The sequence below is a fragment of the Saimiri boliviensis genome, chromosome X, assembly GCF_048565385.1.
Source record: "Saimiri boliviensis isolate mSaiBol1 chromosome X, mSaiBol1.pri, whole genome shotgun sequence".
NCBI classification, from domain to species: Eukaryota; Metazoa; Chordata; class Mammalia; order Primates; family Cebidae; genus Saimiri; species Saimiri boliviensis.
The window spans coordinates 13,415,923-13,432,678 of record NC_133470.1 but is presented as its reverse complement, the minus strand read 5'-3'; the positions used below and the strand labels follow the sequence as shown (position 1 = coordinate 13,432,678).

General features: G+C 43.2%; 1 protein-coding gene across 7 annotated transcripts in view; it reads left to right on the top strand.

The window, feature by feature from the left end:
- Positions 1 to 16,756, top strand: part of CTPS2 (CTP synthase 2) — a 229,871-nt gene that overhangs the window by 12,507 nt on the left and 200,608 nt on the right. For all 7 annotated transcript variants that reach the window (XM_074391693.1, XM_010336699.3, XM_010336700.3 and 4 more), the window contains 6 exons: positions 3,432 to 3,602; positions 4,903 to 5,000; positions 9,630 to 9,746; positions 9,893 to 9,976; positions 11,594 to 11,674; positions 13,618 to 13,769. In XM_074391693.1, coding sequence (XP_074247794.1) covers positions 3,432 to 3,602; positions 4,903 to 5,000; positions 9,630 to 9,746; positions 9,893 to 9,976; positions 11,594 to 11,674; positions 13,618 to 13,769 — 703 coding nt within the window. The remainder of the gene's footprint in view (positions 1 to 3,431; positions 3,603 to 4,902; positions 5,001 to 9,629; positions 9,747 to 9,892; positions 9,977 to 11,593; positions 11,675 to 13,617; positions 13,770 to 16,756) is intronic.

The following is a 16,756-nucleotide window of genomic DNA, read 5'->3' as shown; positions in this document are numbered from 1 at the left end:
TACACTAGATTTTTGTATTTATTTAGTCCTGTTTTTGTACTCTGTTCTGTACCTTTGATCACTTTGCCTATTCCTGACTACCATTTTAATGGCTGCAGCTATTTATTATCAAGTAGGTCAGGACTACTTTCGTTATTAATTCTTTTTTTTTTTTTGAGATAGACTTTTGCTTTGTTGCCCAGTCTGTAGTGCAATGCCATGATCTCGGCTCACTGCAGCCTCCTGGCTTCGAGTGATTCTACTCAGCCTCCCAAGTAGCTGGGCTTGCAAGCGTGCACCACCATGCCCAGAAAACTTTTGTATTTTTAGTAGAGATGGGGTTTCATCATGTTGGACAGGCTGGTCTGGAACTCTGGACCTCAGGTGATAGACCTCCCTTGGCCTCCCAAAAAGTGCTGCGATTACAGGTGTGAACCACCGTGCCTGACCTTCTTTTTTTAACTTCAAAATGTTTGTTGTCTTCAAGGTTAATTTAGGAATCATTTTGTCAAAATTTTTTGTTTTTGAGATGGAGTCTCGCTCTGTTGTGCCCAGGCTGGAGTATAGTGACGCAATCTTGGCTCACTGCAACCTCTGCCTCCTGGGTTCAAGCAGTTCTCCTGCCTCAGCCTCCTGAGTACCTGGGATTACAGGCACCCACCACGATGTTAAGCTAATTTTTTTTTTTTTTTTTTTTTTGTATTTTTAGTAGAGATGGGGTTTCACCATGTTGGTCAGGCTGGTCTCGAACTCCTGATCTCAGGTGATCTACCTGCCTTGGCCTCCCAAAGTGCTGGGATTACAGGCATGAGCCACTGCACCTGGCCCTATTTTGTCAAATTTTATAAGAAATTGCATTGGGATTTTTGACAGATATTGCTTTAAATTTATAAATTAAGTTGGGGAAAAATTAAATGCTCAGAAAATATTGACTGGCCCATTCAGGAACTTTATAAATGGCTCTCATTTTATTGATACATTCTTTTATGTCTCTAAATTAAGATTTTTAGTTTTTCTTCATATATGTCCTCCAAGGCAGGCACTGTGGCCCACGAATGTAATCCAAGCACTTTGGGAGGCCAAGGTGGGAGGATGGCTTGAGCTCAGGAATTTGAGACCAGCCTGGGCAACATAAAAAATTGTCTCTACAAAAAAATTTAAAAAATTAGCCAGGTCTAGTGGTGCATGCCTGTAGTCCCGGCTACTCAAGAGGCTGAGGTGGGAAGATTGCTTGAATCTGGGAAATAGAGGCTGCAGTGAGCTATGATCATGCCACTGCACTCCAGCCTGGGTGACAGAGTGAGACCCTGTCTCAAAAAAAAAAAAAAAAAAAAAAAAAGACAACATATGTGTTCTTCATATTTATTTGAGGTTTATTTCTGAATATTTTATCTAATTTCCTTTGTGAATGGTCTTTTTAATTAATATTTTAAAACCATATTATTTTTACTAATATTAACAAAGTCATACTAAATATAGAAAGCTTTTGAGTATTTCGGTTTTGTGCATTTGTTTATGTTATTACGTGTTTGCATATCTATTTTAATCTTCTCACTATTGTTCTTTATAGGGATTATTTATTGTCTTGGCAATCTCACCTGTTTTTCTTCCAATTATAATGTTACTGTCAAGTTAAAAAAAATCTGTTGGGATTTTTATTACAATGATATTATATCTAATCAACTGTTTTCGAAGTCCTATCTATAATTTATCTTTCTCTTCTAGGAACATAATGTATGCATACTTTTCTTTTTCTTTCTTTTTTGAGACAGTGTCTCACTCTGTTCCCCCGTCTGGAGTGTGGTGGTTAAATCTTGGCTCACTGCAATCTCCCAGGCTCCAGTAATCCTCCAACCTCAGTCTCTGGAGTTGCTGGGACTACAGGTGTGCACGACCACACCTGGCTGATTTTTGTATTTTTTGTAGAGATGGGGTTTTGTCATGTTGCCCAGGTTGGTCTCAAACTCGTGAGTTCAAACGATCTGCCTGCCTCGGCCTCCCAAAGTGCTGGGATTACAGGTGTGAGCCACTGTGCTTGGCCTCATGTGTGCATACTTTTAAAATTTGGTAATTAAAACTTTGAGATCTTTGCCCTATACTCTGAGTATTGCCAAACTGGATTTGGCCTGAATTAACTGAAGAAATTTCAGACATTTTCCCCCAACCTCACCCAAGAAAATGTGTGAGAAGTTAAGATGATCGAAGGAAAACTTTTCCATAGATTGGTGATTCTTGATTACATGAGAAAGTGGAATTTGAACCGTAAATGGAATTTGGGAAATAAAAAAGTACTGTGACCAGGTGCAGTGGCTCACGCCTGTAATCCAGGCAGTTTGGGAGGTTGGAGGTCGAAGGGGAGGGGGTGGATTACTTGAGGTCAGGAGTTCAAAACCAGCCTGGCAAACATGGTGAAACCCTGTCTCTATTAAAAAAAAAAATACAAAGATTAGCTGGGTGTGGTGGTACATGTCTGTAATACCAGCTACTTGGGAAGTGATGAGAATTGCTTGGATCCAGGAGTTGGAGGTTGCAGTAAGCTGAGGTTGTGCCGCTGCACTCCAGCCTGGGTGATAGCGAGACTGTCTAAAAAAGATTGAAAACAAAAATTGAAAAAAATAAAAAAAAGTATTGTGATATCAATTTACTTTTTCTCTTAAAAATTAATCTTCTAGAGCACAGTTATGTACCTTAGAATGGATAAGTAAATGAGGATATAAAAGGTTTCTGATTACGTTTGTAGGTTAGTCAACCGTCCTTTTTCCTATGTACATCTAACAGTAGGAATAAATGATAGTTTCGTTAATGGGGGAGAGGTTTAATTCTTACAAGTTGGCTTTAGAAACATATGACTCCCAGTCAACACCCGGAAGTGACAATAGAGGTCTACAGACCGGTCTGGTTAAAGTGGGTGGTCCTCGTATGATGAGTTCTGCACCTGTCTTTTCTGACAGTGCGTTGTTCAGGTAGCATATGGCACACACAGGCCTTTTTTCTCACTTTCATCAAGTTGCCTTGTGGGTTAGCTGTGGCCTTGCTTTGTCATTTACTGTCTAATTGTGGCTTTAACCAAGATGAGAATCAAGGTAAAAGTTTCTTATTGCAATTCCAGAGCCAAGGATACTGATGCTTTGAAGTAAAATGCTGTTTGTTTTTAAAATTGCTGTTTTCAAGTCTTTTTTTCATGTGGTGTATGTTGAGTTTGGAAAAGCTAAATTTTGAAGACAGAGTTTCAGTAGATTAGGAGAAAAACACAATAGAATACTATGAAGAGAATTTTCTGATGCATTTTCTGGGATAGAATTGAATTGTTAATTTCTCCACCAACAAGGAGATGGTGATAGAATATGGCTTAGAAATACATCTTTTACCAGCTTTTTGATAAAAGTATGTTCATCTTTGAAAAATGTACTGGAAGCAAAGATTTGATTTTTCCCTTGCCTTTTTAATCCTAGGTGAAGTCTTCGTCTTAAATGATGGCGGGGAAGTTGATTTGGACCTTGGAAATTATGAAAGATTTTTGGATATTAGTCTTTACAAAGACAACAACATCACCACCGGGAAGATATATCAGCATGTGATCAATAAAGAGAGGCATGGCGATTACCTGGGGAAAACAGTGCAAGGTATTATATTCCATAGACATGTCAGAGCCCTGTGTGCTGAACATCCTTGTGCTTCTCAAAAGTAGAACTGAAGGCTGGTGCAGTGGCTCATACCTGTAATACCAACACTTTAGGAGGCCGAGGCCAGTGGATTGCCTGAGATCAGGAGTTCAAGACCAGCGTGGCCAACATGGTGAAACCCTGTCTCTACTAAAAATACAAAAATTAGCCGGGCATGTTAGGTCATGCCTGTAATCCCAGCTACTCAGGAGGCTGAGGCAGGAGAATTGCTGGAACCCAGGAGGCGGAGGTTGCAGTGAGCCGAGATTGCACCACTGCACTCCAACCTGGGCGACAGAGCGAGATTCCGTCTCAAAAAAAAAAAAAAAAAAAGTAGAACTGAAAATGTCACAGTCCCTGTGCTCTACAAGTTCTAATCCTTTTAAAATTGTTGTGTTTTCGTTTTCCAAAAAAGTGTCAAGTTCACCCTCCACATTCCTGATTATATTTTCATCACTCTTTTTCTTTTTTAAATTTATTTTTAAAGGTAGTCAAATTTAGCAGTGGTGGGTTGTAGACCAACCCTCCATTAGAGGCACTAATGTTAAAAAGTTCTGCTAACCCACTGCCATCAGACCAGCCTCTTTTTTACGTATTGTCATTCATTGTTCTCCTTTGTCTATGTATCTTTCTTTTCTTTTTTTCTCTCTCTCTCTGTTTCTCTCTCAGCTTTTGTTTAGAAAAGTCATGGAGAAACATATATTATCTTTACCTAATTGGAGTACAGCCTTTTGTTTTGTCTTTTTTTTTTTTTTTGAGACAGGGTCTCACTCTGTCGCCCAGGCTGGAGTGCAGTGGTTCGATCTCCGTTCACTGCAACTTCTGCCTCCTGGGTTCAAGCGATTCTCCTGCCTCAGCCTCCCAAGTAGCTGTGATTACAGGCATGTGCCACCATGCCTGGCTAATTTTTGTATTTTTAGTAGAGACCAGGTTTCACCATGTTGGCCAGGATGGTATCTATCTCTTGACCTCGTGATCCACCCACCTAGGCCTCCCAAAGTGCTGGGATTACAGGCATGAGCCACCATGCTGGCTATTTCTTGTTCTCTGTGATTGGTTGATTTCAAGACAAATGGCCTAATGTGCAAATGACTAAGCCGAAATCGCATCACCACACGTGCATTGCAATGTGGGAATTAAAAAACTAGGACTGTAGCTTGGGTAACTTGCCAAGTGACTTTCAGGTGATTGGGGAGGTCTAAAGCACATTACTTTCTCATGAGCATGGAATAAACTTTTGTGTTAATTCTTCTTTCTACAGTTGTTCCTCACATTACTGATGCTGTCCAGGAGTGGGTTATGAATCAAGCCAAGGTGCCAGTGGATGGTAATAAGGAGCCCCAAATATGCGTTATTGAGGCAAGCATGTAACTTTCTTTATAAAATTATGTCCTGCTGGGTCTTTGAGCATCTAATCTTCATTCATTTGACAAATACTTACACACGCCCTCCTGAGTGCCGGACGATGGGCCAGGAGGTGGGGTCACAGCAAGGAATAACATAGATGGCTTCTGCCTTTGTGGTCACAAGTCAGTGGGCAAGATTGGCATTAAACAGATAGTCATATATACTCCTGGGTATGCAGTGAACTGCTGGTGGAGACTGATCAGCTGCTGATAAAGCCAGTGTGAGGGCCTCCTCTGTGCCGGGGCCTGGGATGGGCACAGTCTCTGCCCTGGGGGAGCTTCCTCAGAATCCTGTCTACACACAACAAACCACACTCTAGTGCATGCTATTTGAAAAGTATTTCCGAAGTGCTTTGGAAGTAAAGAGACACTGGGTTAGTGAAGTCGGATGGTAGAGGTGATAAATGATTAGTATCAGCTGTTTAAAGAAAGAAACTCGTGGCTGGGTGAGGTGGCTCATGCCTGTAATCTCAGCATTTTTGGATGCTTTGGTGGGAGGATTGCTTGAGCCCAGGAGTTTGAGACAGCCTGGGCAACATGGTGAAACCCCGTCTCTACAAAAACTACAAAAATTAGCTAGGCATGGTGGTATGCACCAGTAGTTCCAGCTACTTGAGAAGCTGAGGCGGGAGGATCTTTTGAGTTCAGACAGTTGAGGCTGCAGAGAGCCGTGATCGCACCAGCGCTCCAGCCTGGGTGATGGAGTCAGACTCTGTCTGAATTTAAAAAAAAAAAAAAAAAAAGGTAGTATTTGAACTTGCCGCTTGTTCACTTCCTTCACCTTGTTCCCTTCCTCTCCATGTGCAGAATGAAAATGTTAATCCATATCCTCCTCCTCTAAATGTCAGTTGGCTTAATTGCCCCGCAAAAGAGCAGAATAACAAACAGTTTGGTTCTTGGAGTCAGTCTGCCTCGGTTCGTATTTCTGCAGGTATATACCTGAACCCTGTATACCTCAGTAATTAAGAGTCTGAAGGCAAACTGTCTGGGTTTGTAGCTTAGCAAGGTCACTTACAGGGGGCAGGAGGGGGGTGTTGGTAGCAGGAGTGACCTTGGGTAAGTTTGCTAACTTCTCTGTGCCTGTTTAACTCACTGTTTTGAGGATTAAATAAGTCTCTACACTTATTGCTTAGAATGGTGTCACAGATCTAGTAAGTGCCTGTATGACTTTTAGAAAACTCTAGAAAATTCTAGAAAATTTTAGAAAATTCTCACAATTTCAATGTCCTCATTTGTAATAGTGTGGTAATAATATAATATTGTAATAAGATAATAACAGGATCGTTCAGGGATTAAATGCAATAATATGGAGCACTTTGCAATGTCTGGCATTTAGGAAGTGCTCAGTAAATGTAAATTAGCTATTATTATTATCATCATTGTGTTAGCAGATATCATACAATGTAGAAGATCCATTTTTTTAACAGTAGAGTTGATAAAGTTACTGGTTATTTATTTTTTAGAGATAAGATCTCACTATGTTGCCTCAGGCTGGAGTGCAGTGGCTATTCACAGGTGTGATCAAAGCTCACTGTAGCCTCGAATTTCTGGGCTCGACCAATCCTCTTGCCTCAGCCTCCTAAGTAGCTGGGACTACAGGTGTACTACCACCATGCCTGTCAGATTATTAATTTTATTCCTTATTCTACCCTTGAATTGACTTGTTTGCCTTCACAATGATTAATTTAGCACTTAATATGTACTAGCCCTGATGACAGCTGCTGGGGATGTGAGATTGAGCTTGATCTGACTCCTGCTCTTCAGGAGCTCATTGGCTGGATTTTAAATTTCATGGAAACAGAGAAACTGACAAACAGAACTCCTTCTCCATTATAACCCTGATGTTTATATTTGCTTTTTGGATGCTAGTGGTCAACCATCCTCTTTGGTTCATTGTAAGTTGTGTTCAACAGTAGTGTCTGTGCACCATTTAAGCTTTTGAAGGACTGCCAAACCTGATTTTTAGTTTTAAGCATGGAGGAGCTGTTGAAATGTCCTCAGATTAGTGGAGCTGACAGTTTTTATTTATAATAGCGTGGGTTATCTTGGCATGAATCTGAAATAATTTATGCTTGTCTTAAAGGAATAACAGATTTCTTTCTTTCTTCTTGTTTATTTTCCAAAAAAGAAGACACAGCCAGGTGTGATGGTTTGTAGTCCCAGCTACTTGGGAGGCTGAGGCGGGAGGAGCACTTACAGGAGTTTGAGGCTGCAGTGAGGCATGATCTCACTACTGCACTCCAGCCTGGGTGGCAGAGTGAGACTCTGTCTCTAAAAAAGATAAAAAAAGGAGAAGAAAAAAAGACTCCTTTCATTAAAGACAAAGGCAGAAACAACTTTACACGTCTCATAAATTTGCTGCTGCTTCGATTTCAACATAAAGTATTGTTATGGGTGATATTTTCCCTTTTATTTGGGCAACAGTTAACTTCAAACTATTCCAGTAGTAATATTGAAGGTTTCTGAACCCCGTGATGATGGTGACCTAGAGGTATGGTAACAGGAATTTCTGAATTAGCAGGGAGAATGTAGTACCACTATTGACCACGAGAGGGCAGAAGCAGATAATGTTTAAAGTTGGCCTCCTTTTTGAATTCACTATTACTGACTCCCAGAGGACCTCCATCAAAACACAGAGGATGTATGCATACGGTTTAGTTTAAGTGCAGACCTCTTTTTTTTTTTCCTTAGAGAAAATAAATAATTTTCAAAAATTAGATTTTGGTGCCCTGTAGTTAGTGGGTACTTACACTCACTTCTCCACCCTCTCCCCCAAGTTCCTGATTACATCATGTGATGTTTTTGTTTCTTCGAGGTTTTTTTTTTTTTTTTTAAAGAGACAGCGTTGGGCCGGGCGCGGTGGCTCAAGCCTGTAATCCCAGCACTTTGGGAGGCCAAGGCGGGTGGATCACGAGGTCAAGAGATCGAGACCAACCTGGTCAACATGGTGAAACCCCATCTCTACTAAAAATACAAAACATTAGCTGGGCATGGTGGCGCGTGCCTGTAATCCCAGCTACTCAGGAGGCTGAGGCAGGAGAATTGCCTGAACCCAGGAGGCGGAGGTTGCGGTGAGCCGAGATCGCGCCATTGCACTCCAGCCTGGGTAACAAGAGCGAAACTCCGTCTCAAAAAAAGAAAAAAAGAGACAGTGTCTTGCTCTGTACCCCAGGCTGGCGTGCAGCAGCATGATCATGACTCACTGCAAGCAATTCTCCCACCTCAGCCTCCTGAGTGGCTGGGACCATAGGCACCGTGCCACCATGCCAAGCTAATTTTAAAAATCCTTTTGTGAAGGCAAGTTCTCACTTTGTTGCCCAGGCAGGACTCGAACTCCTGGGCTCAAGTGATACTCCTGTCTCCCAAAGTGTTGGGATTACAGGCGTGAGCCACTGCCCCCAGCCCTGGCTTTGGTTCTGTTGTAATTTTGGCGACAGGTATTAGAACACTGTAACGTAGGGCTTATATTGAATTTCAGGACCTTTCTGTCCTGTTCTGACTACTAAACTAACCCCCAGTGCTGCATGCAGGGTACTGGGTTCATGTCCTCAAGGGGCTTACAGTCTAGTGGGGTAGAGAGGCAGGAAACAAAGACAGAAATGAAACAGAGGCAACATTTGCTGAGTTTCTAGGATGGGTACAGTGCTGTGACAAGGGTTGGTGGGACGTAGGCTGCTTTAGGTGGGGGGTCAGAGTGTGCCCTCCGAGGAGGATGCATTTCTCCTGGACTGGAGGATAAAGAGAGGATAAAGAGAGGTTGCTGTAGATAAAGAAGGAGGGTAGGAGGGCTTGAGGGGCAGGAAGGAAGAGCATGGAGTATCCAAGAGGCCAGTGGGGAGGGCACCAGATGGCACTTGTAGACTCAGTAGTGCAAGGGCCAGGTCCTGAGAGCCTTTTTGTTTTTTGAGACAGAGTCTCGCTCTGTCATCCAGGCTGGAGTGCAGTGGTGCGATCTTGGCTCACTGCAGTCTCCACCTCCCGGGTTCAAGCGATTCTCCTGCCTCAGCCTCCCAATGAGCTGGGAGTACAGGTGCATGCCACCACGCCCAGCTAATTTTTGTATTTTTAGTAGAGACGGGGTTTCACCACATTAGCCAGGATAGTCTTGATCTCCTGACCTTGTGATCTGCCAGCCTCAGCCACCCAAGGTGCTAGGATTACAGGCGTGAGCCTCTGTGCCTGGCCTCAATGCTAGTTTCAATGAAGCAGAGGGCTACTGAAGAGTATACACGTTGAGAAATCTTTAATAAAGTTTTATTTTTTATTTTAGTATTTTTTCAGAGACAGGATCTCCCTCTGTCACATAGGCTGAAGTGCAGTGGCATGAGCATGACTCGCTGCAGCCTGGACCTGCTGGGCTCAAGTGATCCTCCTGCCTTGGCCTCCTAAAGCACTGGGATCACAGGCATGAGCTGCCATGCCCCGCCACAATTTAGTGGTTTTGAACATATTTACAAACCTCTGTGTAACCATCTAACTTTAGTTCTTATGCTCGGTTTATTAAGAACTCTTTTTATTAGCTTGTGTATCGTGGAAGATGTGTTGTTATTTGTGTCTTTTTTTGTTTGTTTTCCATTCCCAGCTGGGAGGCACCATTGGAGACATCGAAGGAATGCCGTTTGTGGAAGCATTTAGACAATTCCAGTTTAAGGCGAGAAGAGAGAATTTCTGTAATATCCACGTTAGCCTTGTTCCACAGGTGAGCTTTCCAGATAAGTATGTGGACAGCAACTTTGATAAGTTTTCCTGTGATAGTCTATGTGTCCCACATGTGAAAGTGGGGCACCATTAATCATCTATAGGAACTGGTGTCCAGTGTGCTGATGGGACCCCATTTCTTTTCAGCTCGAAGCTACCGGAGAACAAAAAACCAAACCCACCCAAAACAGCGTTCGCGCACTGAGGGGGTTAGGCCTGTCTCCAGATCTGGTGAGTTGAGGACAGTGGGTAAGTCTATCCCGAAGGTCTCTGGGAGCAGGCCCTTCACTCTTTTTTTTTTTTTTTTTGAGATGGAGTCTTGCTCTGTCACCCAGGCTGGAGTGCAGTGGTTCGGTCTTGGCTCACTGCAACCTCCGCCTCCCAGGTTCAAGTGATTCTCCTGCGTCAGCCTCCAAAGTATCTGGGATTACAGGCACATGCCACCATGACTGGCTAATTTTGGTGTTTTTAGTAGAAATGGAGTTTTGCCGTGTTGGCCAGGCTGGTCTTGAACTCCTGACCCCAGGTGATCTGCCTGCCTTGGCCTCCAAAGTGCTTGGGGTTACAGGTGAGAGCCACTGCTCTTGGCTGCTCTTCACTTTATCATCATGTAAGTCCTTTGTTGTTCTCAAATGGCTCCTATGACAATGAGTTTTTCTATCTGGGAGCCGAGAAAGCCGTATTCCTTTAGCTTCAAGTGTTGCTTCAATCTGTTCTTCCCTAGGCCCTCATTTGATGGGCCACACTGATAGCTGGGCAAGTGTGATGTCCTGCCATTTATACGATTCCTGGATTCTTTAGAATGAAAGTGAGACCTTGAGGATTTTCCTGTGACTCTGCTAGGATGGGTTATCACTGTTCTTTTTTTTTTTTTTTTTGAGACGGGGTCTGGCTCTGTCACCCAGGCTGGGGTGCAGCGGCGTGATCTCGGCTCAGTGCAACTTCTGCCTCCTGGGCTCAAATGATTCTCCCACCTCAGCCTCTTGAATAATGGTGTGCACGCCACCACACTTGGCTAATCTTCGTGTTTTTTTTTTAAAGACCGGTCAAGTGCAGTAGTGAGAAGCCGGGAAAGAGTAGAACAAGTAGTTCGATCTGTAACTGACTGAACAATCAATTGAGATAACTCACTTTCTTTGGACCAGCCGATGTGTTTTTTTTAAGAGACAGGATTTCGCTATGTACTCAGGCTGGTCTCAAACTCCTGGGCTCTACCAGTCCTCCTGCCTTGGCTTCCTAAAATGCTGTAATTACACCATGCCCAGCCCACTGCTCTTATTTTTAGTCTAAACAGTGATGTGGCTTTTTTTATTTTTATTTTTATTTTTTGATGTGGCCTTATAGCAGGTGATCCAGTCATCACCAATAATCTCCATCAGAGGTTGGCGGATAACGGCCCACAGCTTGGGTGCCTGTTTTTGTAAATGAAGTTTTATTGGCTCGCAGTCACACCCATTCATTTACATATTATCTGTAGCTTCTTTCACACTGCACCAGGATTGAGGATCAGGACAGTGACTGTGTGACCTGCAAACCTGAAATATTTCCCATCTGGCCCTTTTGATAAAAAGTTTGCAACCTCAATGTAGCTCTTTTCTGATAGTTAATGAAGCAACACTTGTGAGCCTGGACTCTTCACCAGAGACGTCTCGATGTTTCCAATTCTTACTGATAAATTTGTGCTGAATTTGACTATACTTTTATTAGGGTTCAGGCCAATTTCGAATAGTGCAGTGGAATTCCCAAAGTGAACAAGTACATACTTGGTCAAGTCTCTTGTAGTAAAAAGAAATGAATGTGCTGAAAATGAATCCTGTTTGCTAATGCATGCGTAACTGGCTTTGACAGATTGTCTGCCGAAGTTCAACACCCATCGAGATGGCCGTGAAGGAGAAGATTTCTATGTTTTGTCACGTGAACCCTGAACAGGTTGGTGCTGCTCTTTAGGTTTTATTGTCTGGTAGGCACTTCTGCTGATGCCAGTGTTTTGCCCCTCTTCAATGATCATATTACTTTTCACGGCATTTATGCAAGTGCTGGGGGACTCTGATCAACCATGACTCCCTAGCCTTTAAGTGAGATAGGATGCATGTTTCTTTGCATGATCACTCAACTTATGGCACAAAACCAGGATGGGCTTTATTTTTTTTTTCTTGAAACAGAGTCTCACTCTGTCATCCACGCTGGAGTGCAGTGGCACAATCTCAGCTCAGTACAACCTCCACCTCCCGGGTTCAAGCAATTCTCTTATGTCAGCCTCCTGAGCAGCTGAGATTACAGGTGCCCGCCACCACGCCTGGCTAATTTTTTTGTATTTTTAGTAGAGACGGGATTTCACCATGTTGGCCAGGATGATGTCAAACTCCTGGGCTCAAGTGATCCACCTGCCTCGGCCTCCCAAAGTGCTAGGATTACAGGCATGAGCCATTGTGCCTGGCCTACCAGGGTGGGCTTTTAATTCACAGTCAAACCTCTAGAGAGAGAACCACATGAAGCCTTCTTAGCATGTCTTTATCTTGTCTTTCCTTCCCGAACACTTACTGCTTTCACTCACTTCTCCTTTCTACCTAAGTCACCCCAAACACATGAGCACGTGGACCATTCGCACTAGCTCTTCTGACTGCATCAGTGGACTCAGTTCACTTCATTGGTGCAGAAATCGTACTGTGATTTGGGCTGAAGTCCTCTGCTCTGCAGGACTTTCCACCTCGGTATTCAGATAATTTGCTTTTCTTTTTTCTTTCCTTCTCTTATTCCAATAAGGCTTGGGTATAAGGGATTGGAGTTGCCTGTAGTTTAAATAGAGTGATATAAATGGTGCTCAGGAAGAGGGTGAGGTTTGGCAGAAAGCTTTTCTTCAGATTATAACTCTGGGTTCTCTGAACTCTAAAAACGATCAAATTGATTTTTGGCATCTTGGAAAGCCGTCTGATGAACAGCCCACTGCCTGATGCCTCAGAGTCACCGCAGAAGTCTGAACTACTTTGAAAAATGTGATGGCAGATTGAATGGACGCTTCTGCGTTTGTATGTTGTCGTGCCATTTTGTTTGCATCCAATCTGTTTTTTTCTTTTGTGACACAGGGTTTCGCTATTGTCACCCAGGCTGGAGTGCAGTGGCACACTCTTGGCTCAGTGCAACCTCTTCCTCCCAGGTTCAAGCAATTCTACTGCCTCAGCTTCCTGAGTAGCTGGGATTACAGATGTGCGCTTCCACACCCGGTTACTTTGTGTATTTTTAGTAGAGATAGGGTTTCACCACGTTGACCATGCTGGTCTCGAACTCCTGAACTCAGGTGATCCACTTGCCTTGGCTTCCCAAAGTGTTGGGATTACAGGCGTGAGCCACCACACCTGATCTGTCCAATTGTTTTGTGTACACTTCTTCTTCTTCTTTTTTTTTTTTTGAGATGGAGTTTCGCTCTTGTTGCCGGGGCTGGAGTGCAATGGTGCAATGTTGGCTCACTGCAACCTCTGCCTCCCAGGTTCAAGCAATCCTCCTGCCTCAGCCTCCTGAGTTGCTGGGATTATAGGTGCGTGTCACCACGCCTGGCTAATTTTTGTATTTTTGGTAGACATGGGGTTTTGCCATGCTGGTCAGGCTGTTCTCGAACTCCTGACTTCAGGTGATCTGCCCATCTCGGCCTCCCAAAGTTCTGGAATTAGAGTTTTCTAACTAAATAAAGCTAACCTTGTGCAAATTCTGATGCTAGCTTTGGTTGCTGGTTTTTCGTGTGTGTGTGTGTGCGTGTGTGTCTGTGTCTGTGTGATATCAGTATAAGTAAACTGCCAGTGTCTCCTGAATTTTGTCTCATTCTTGTGGCATATTTGAGTTGATTTGACTAAGTATGGTGATTTCTCATCATCACTTAGGTCATATGTATCCATGATGTTTCTTCCACATACCGAGTTCCTGTGCTTTTGGAGGAACAAGGCATTGTGAAACATTTTAAGGAGAGATTGCACCTGCCCATTCGTGATTCTTCAAGTAATTTGCTTTTCAAGTGGAGAAATATGGCTGAGAGGTAAGCGAAAGGAATTACTTGTATAATCTTTAATAATTCTTGAGTTTGGGAGTAAAACTAAGACCTACTTGAAAGTATGTGTCATGTTTGGCATTCTGCATGTGTGCACATTTTGGTCTGTATATGTCTAAAGATGGAGCTCACTGTTACAAGTGCTTTGCTCTATTATTTGAAGATTTCTGGAGCCTTCAATTTTGTTGTTATACATAAACCAAAGCGAATTAAAGGAATTTGAATTCTGGAAGGATTTTTTTTTTTTAAAATTCTGGAAGGATTTCAATTTATTTACTAGTTCATTTTTTAGTTTCTGAGTATTTTAAATTTTTTCTTTTTTTTTTTTCTATTTCGAGAATCTCGCTCTGTTGCCCAGGCTGGAGTGCAGTGGTGCCATCTCCACAGCTTCCTGGGCTCGAGTCATCCTCCTGCTTCAGCCTCCCAAGTAGCTGAGATTAGAAGCACGCACCACCACACCTGGCTAAGTCTTGTATTTTTTTGTAGAGACGGGATTTTTTCCATGTTACCCAGGCTGGTCTTGAGCTCCTGGGCTCAAGTGATCTGCTCACCTTGGCCTCCCAAAATACTGGGATTACAGGCGTGAGCCACCGTGCCCGGCCTTAAAACTGTTTAGTTTTAAATGTTGCAGGTTTTTTATTCTGCTTTTTTGTTTTGCTTCTTTTTACGATTTGGCTAACTTTTCCTGAAGAAAATCCTTTTGAATGGGAATTGTGGCTGTACAACGTTTGTTTCATCCTGCAGTCATTAACTATTCAGCATCATTATTAAAACCCTTGATAGATTCTAACTTTCAGACAACCATAATAATTTGAGCAAAGTTTCTCTAATTTGAAGGTATATGAAAATTAAGCTGGGTACAGTGGCACGTACCTGTAGTCTCAGCTACTTGGGAGGCTGAGGTGAGAGGATCATTTGAGCCCAGGAGTTGGAGACCAGCCCAAGCAACATAGTGAAACACTGTCTCTTAAAAAAAAAGGGAAACTAAGTCCCTGTCACTTGTTTTCTTTCTTTCTTTTGTTTTTTTGAGACAGAGTGATACTCTGTTGCCCAGGCTGGAGTGCAGTGGCATGATCTCCGCTCACTACAACCTCTGCTTCCCGGGTTCAAGTGATTCTCCTGCCTCAGCCTCCTGAGTAGCTAGGATTATAAGCGCCCCCCACCACGTCCAGCTAATTTTTTTGTATTTTTAGTAGACATGGGGTTTACCATGTTGGCCAGGCTGGTGTCGAACTTCTGACCTCAGGTGATCTGCCCGCCTAAGCCTCCCAAAGTGCTGGAATTACACATGTGAGCCACCGTGCCTGGTCCTGATTTCTTTTACTAAATGTAGTTGAGATGGGACTATTTGGGCAGCTTAGGTCAGAGCCAGTAGGTGCAGCTGTTACATATGTAGGTTCCAGATTGAGATCCTGGTTCTTCCTACCAGCTGTGTGAGTTTGGGTAATTACTTAACTTCTCTCGCTTGTTCTCCCATCTATATGTAACAAGGGGATACCAGTGCCTACCTAGTGGCAATTATGAGAAAACCCTGTAAGGACTTACCGTTGAATTAGGCGCTATAATAAATATTGGTTGCTGTTGTTGGTAACCATAATTAAAATGATATGATGGTGACAAAAGTCACTGACCCTGGTAGATGACTAATCAGATTGAGGTTCTCTTGCACTTCCATTTACAATTAAAAAAAATGCTTTAGACTTTTCTGGGGCAAGTGGAATCGGGAAAAAAGAGCAGTTTCTGAGCTTAGATTCTCTAAAACCCCTGCTCTCTAGAGTCCTTAAAGTGCTAGTTATTTCACAAAAATTTCCTAAGTAATTGGGGCTGATACACTTTAAGCACTAGAAGTTTTAATATTTTAACTATTTTATTGGAAATACCTCTAAGTTATACTCTATACGGCTATGCTTTTTTTCTTTTTCTTTCTTTCTCTTTTTTTTTTGGCATGGGGTCTTGCTTGTTGCCCAGGCTAGAGTGCAGTGGTATAGTCTCGGCTCACTGCAGCCTCGACCTCCTGGGCTGACCTTCAGTAGCTGGGACCACAGGCGTGGTCTACCACGCCCAACTGATTTTTGTATTTTTTGTAGAGATGGGGCTTTGCCATCTTGCTCAAGTGATCTTCCTGCCTCGGCCTCTCAACATGTTGGGATTACAGGCATAAGCCATGTGCCTGGCCGCTTCTGCAATTTTTTTTTTCTTTTTTTGAGACAGAGTCTTACTCTTGCCAGGCTAGAGTGCAGTGGCACGATCCTGGCTCACTGCAACCTGCCCCTCCCGGGTTCAAGTGATTCTCCTGCCTCAGCCTTCCAAATAGCTGGGATTACAGGCGTGCGCTACCACGCCCAGCTAATTTTTGTATTTTTAGTAGAGACGGGGTTTCACCATGTTGGCCAAGACCTGACATTGTGATCCGCTTGCTTTGGCCTCCCAAAGTGCTGGGATTACAGGTGTGAGCCACCGCGCCTGGCCCCACTTCTGTGCTTTTTAAAGCCAAATGTTTGGTCTTTGTATTAGTTTCCTGGAGGCTGCCATAACAATGACCACAAACTGGGTAGCTCAAAAAAACACAACAGAAATGTATTCTTTCACAGTCCTGGAGGTCAGAAGTATAAAATCAACACATCCACAGGGTAGGTTATTTCTGGAGGCTCTGAAGGAGAATCTCTGCCATACCCTTTGTCCTGGGTTTTGGTGGCTGCCAGCAATCAGCGGTGTTCCTTGACTTGTGGCCATGTCACTGTAATCGTGGCCTCCATCTTTTATTTCCTTTTTTTTTTTTTTTTTTTTTTGAGACAGGGTCTCACTCTGTCACCCAGGCTGGAGTGCAGTGGCACAACCAGGGCTCAATGTGACCTCGAACTCCTGGGCTCAAGTGATTCTCCTGCCTCAGCCTCCTAGGTAGCTGAGACTACAGGTGCACGCCACCATGCTTGGCTAACTTTTGCATTTTTTGTAGAGACACGGTTTCACCATGT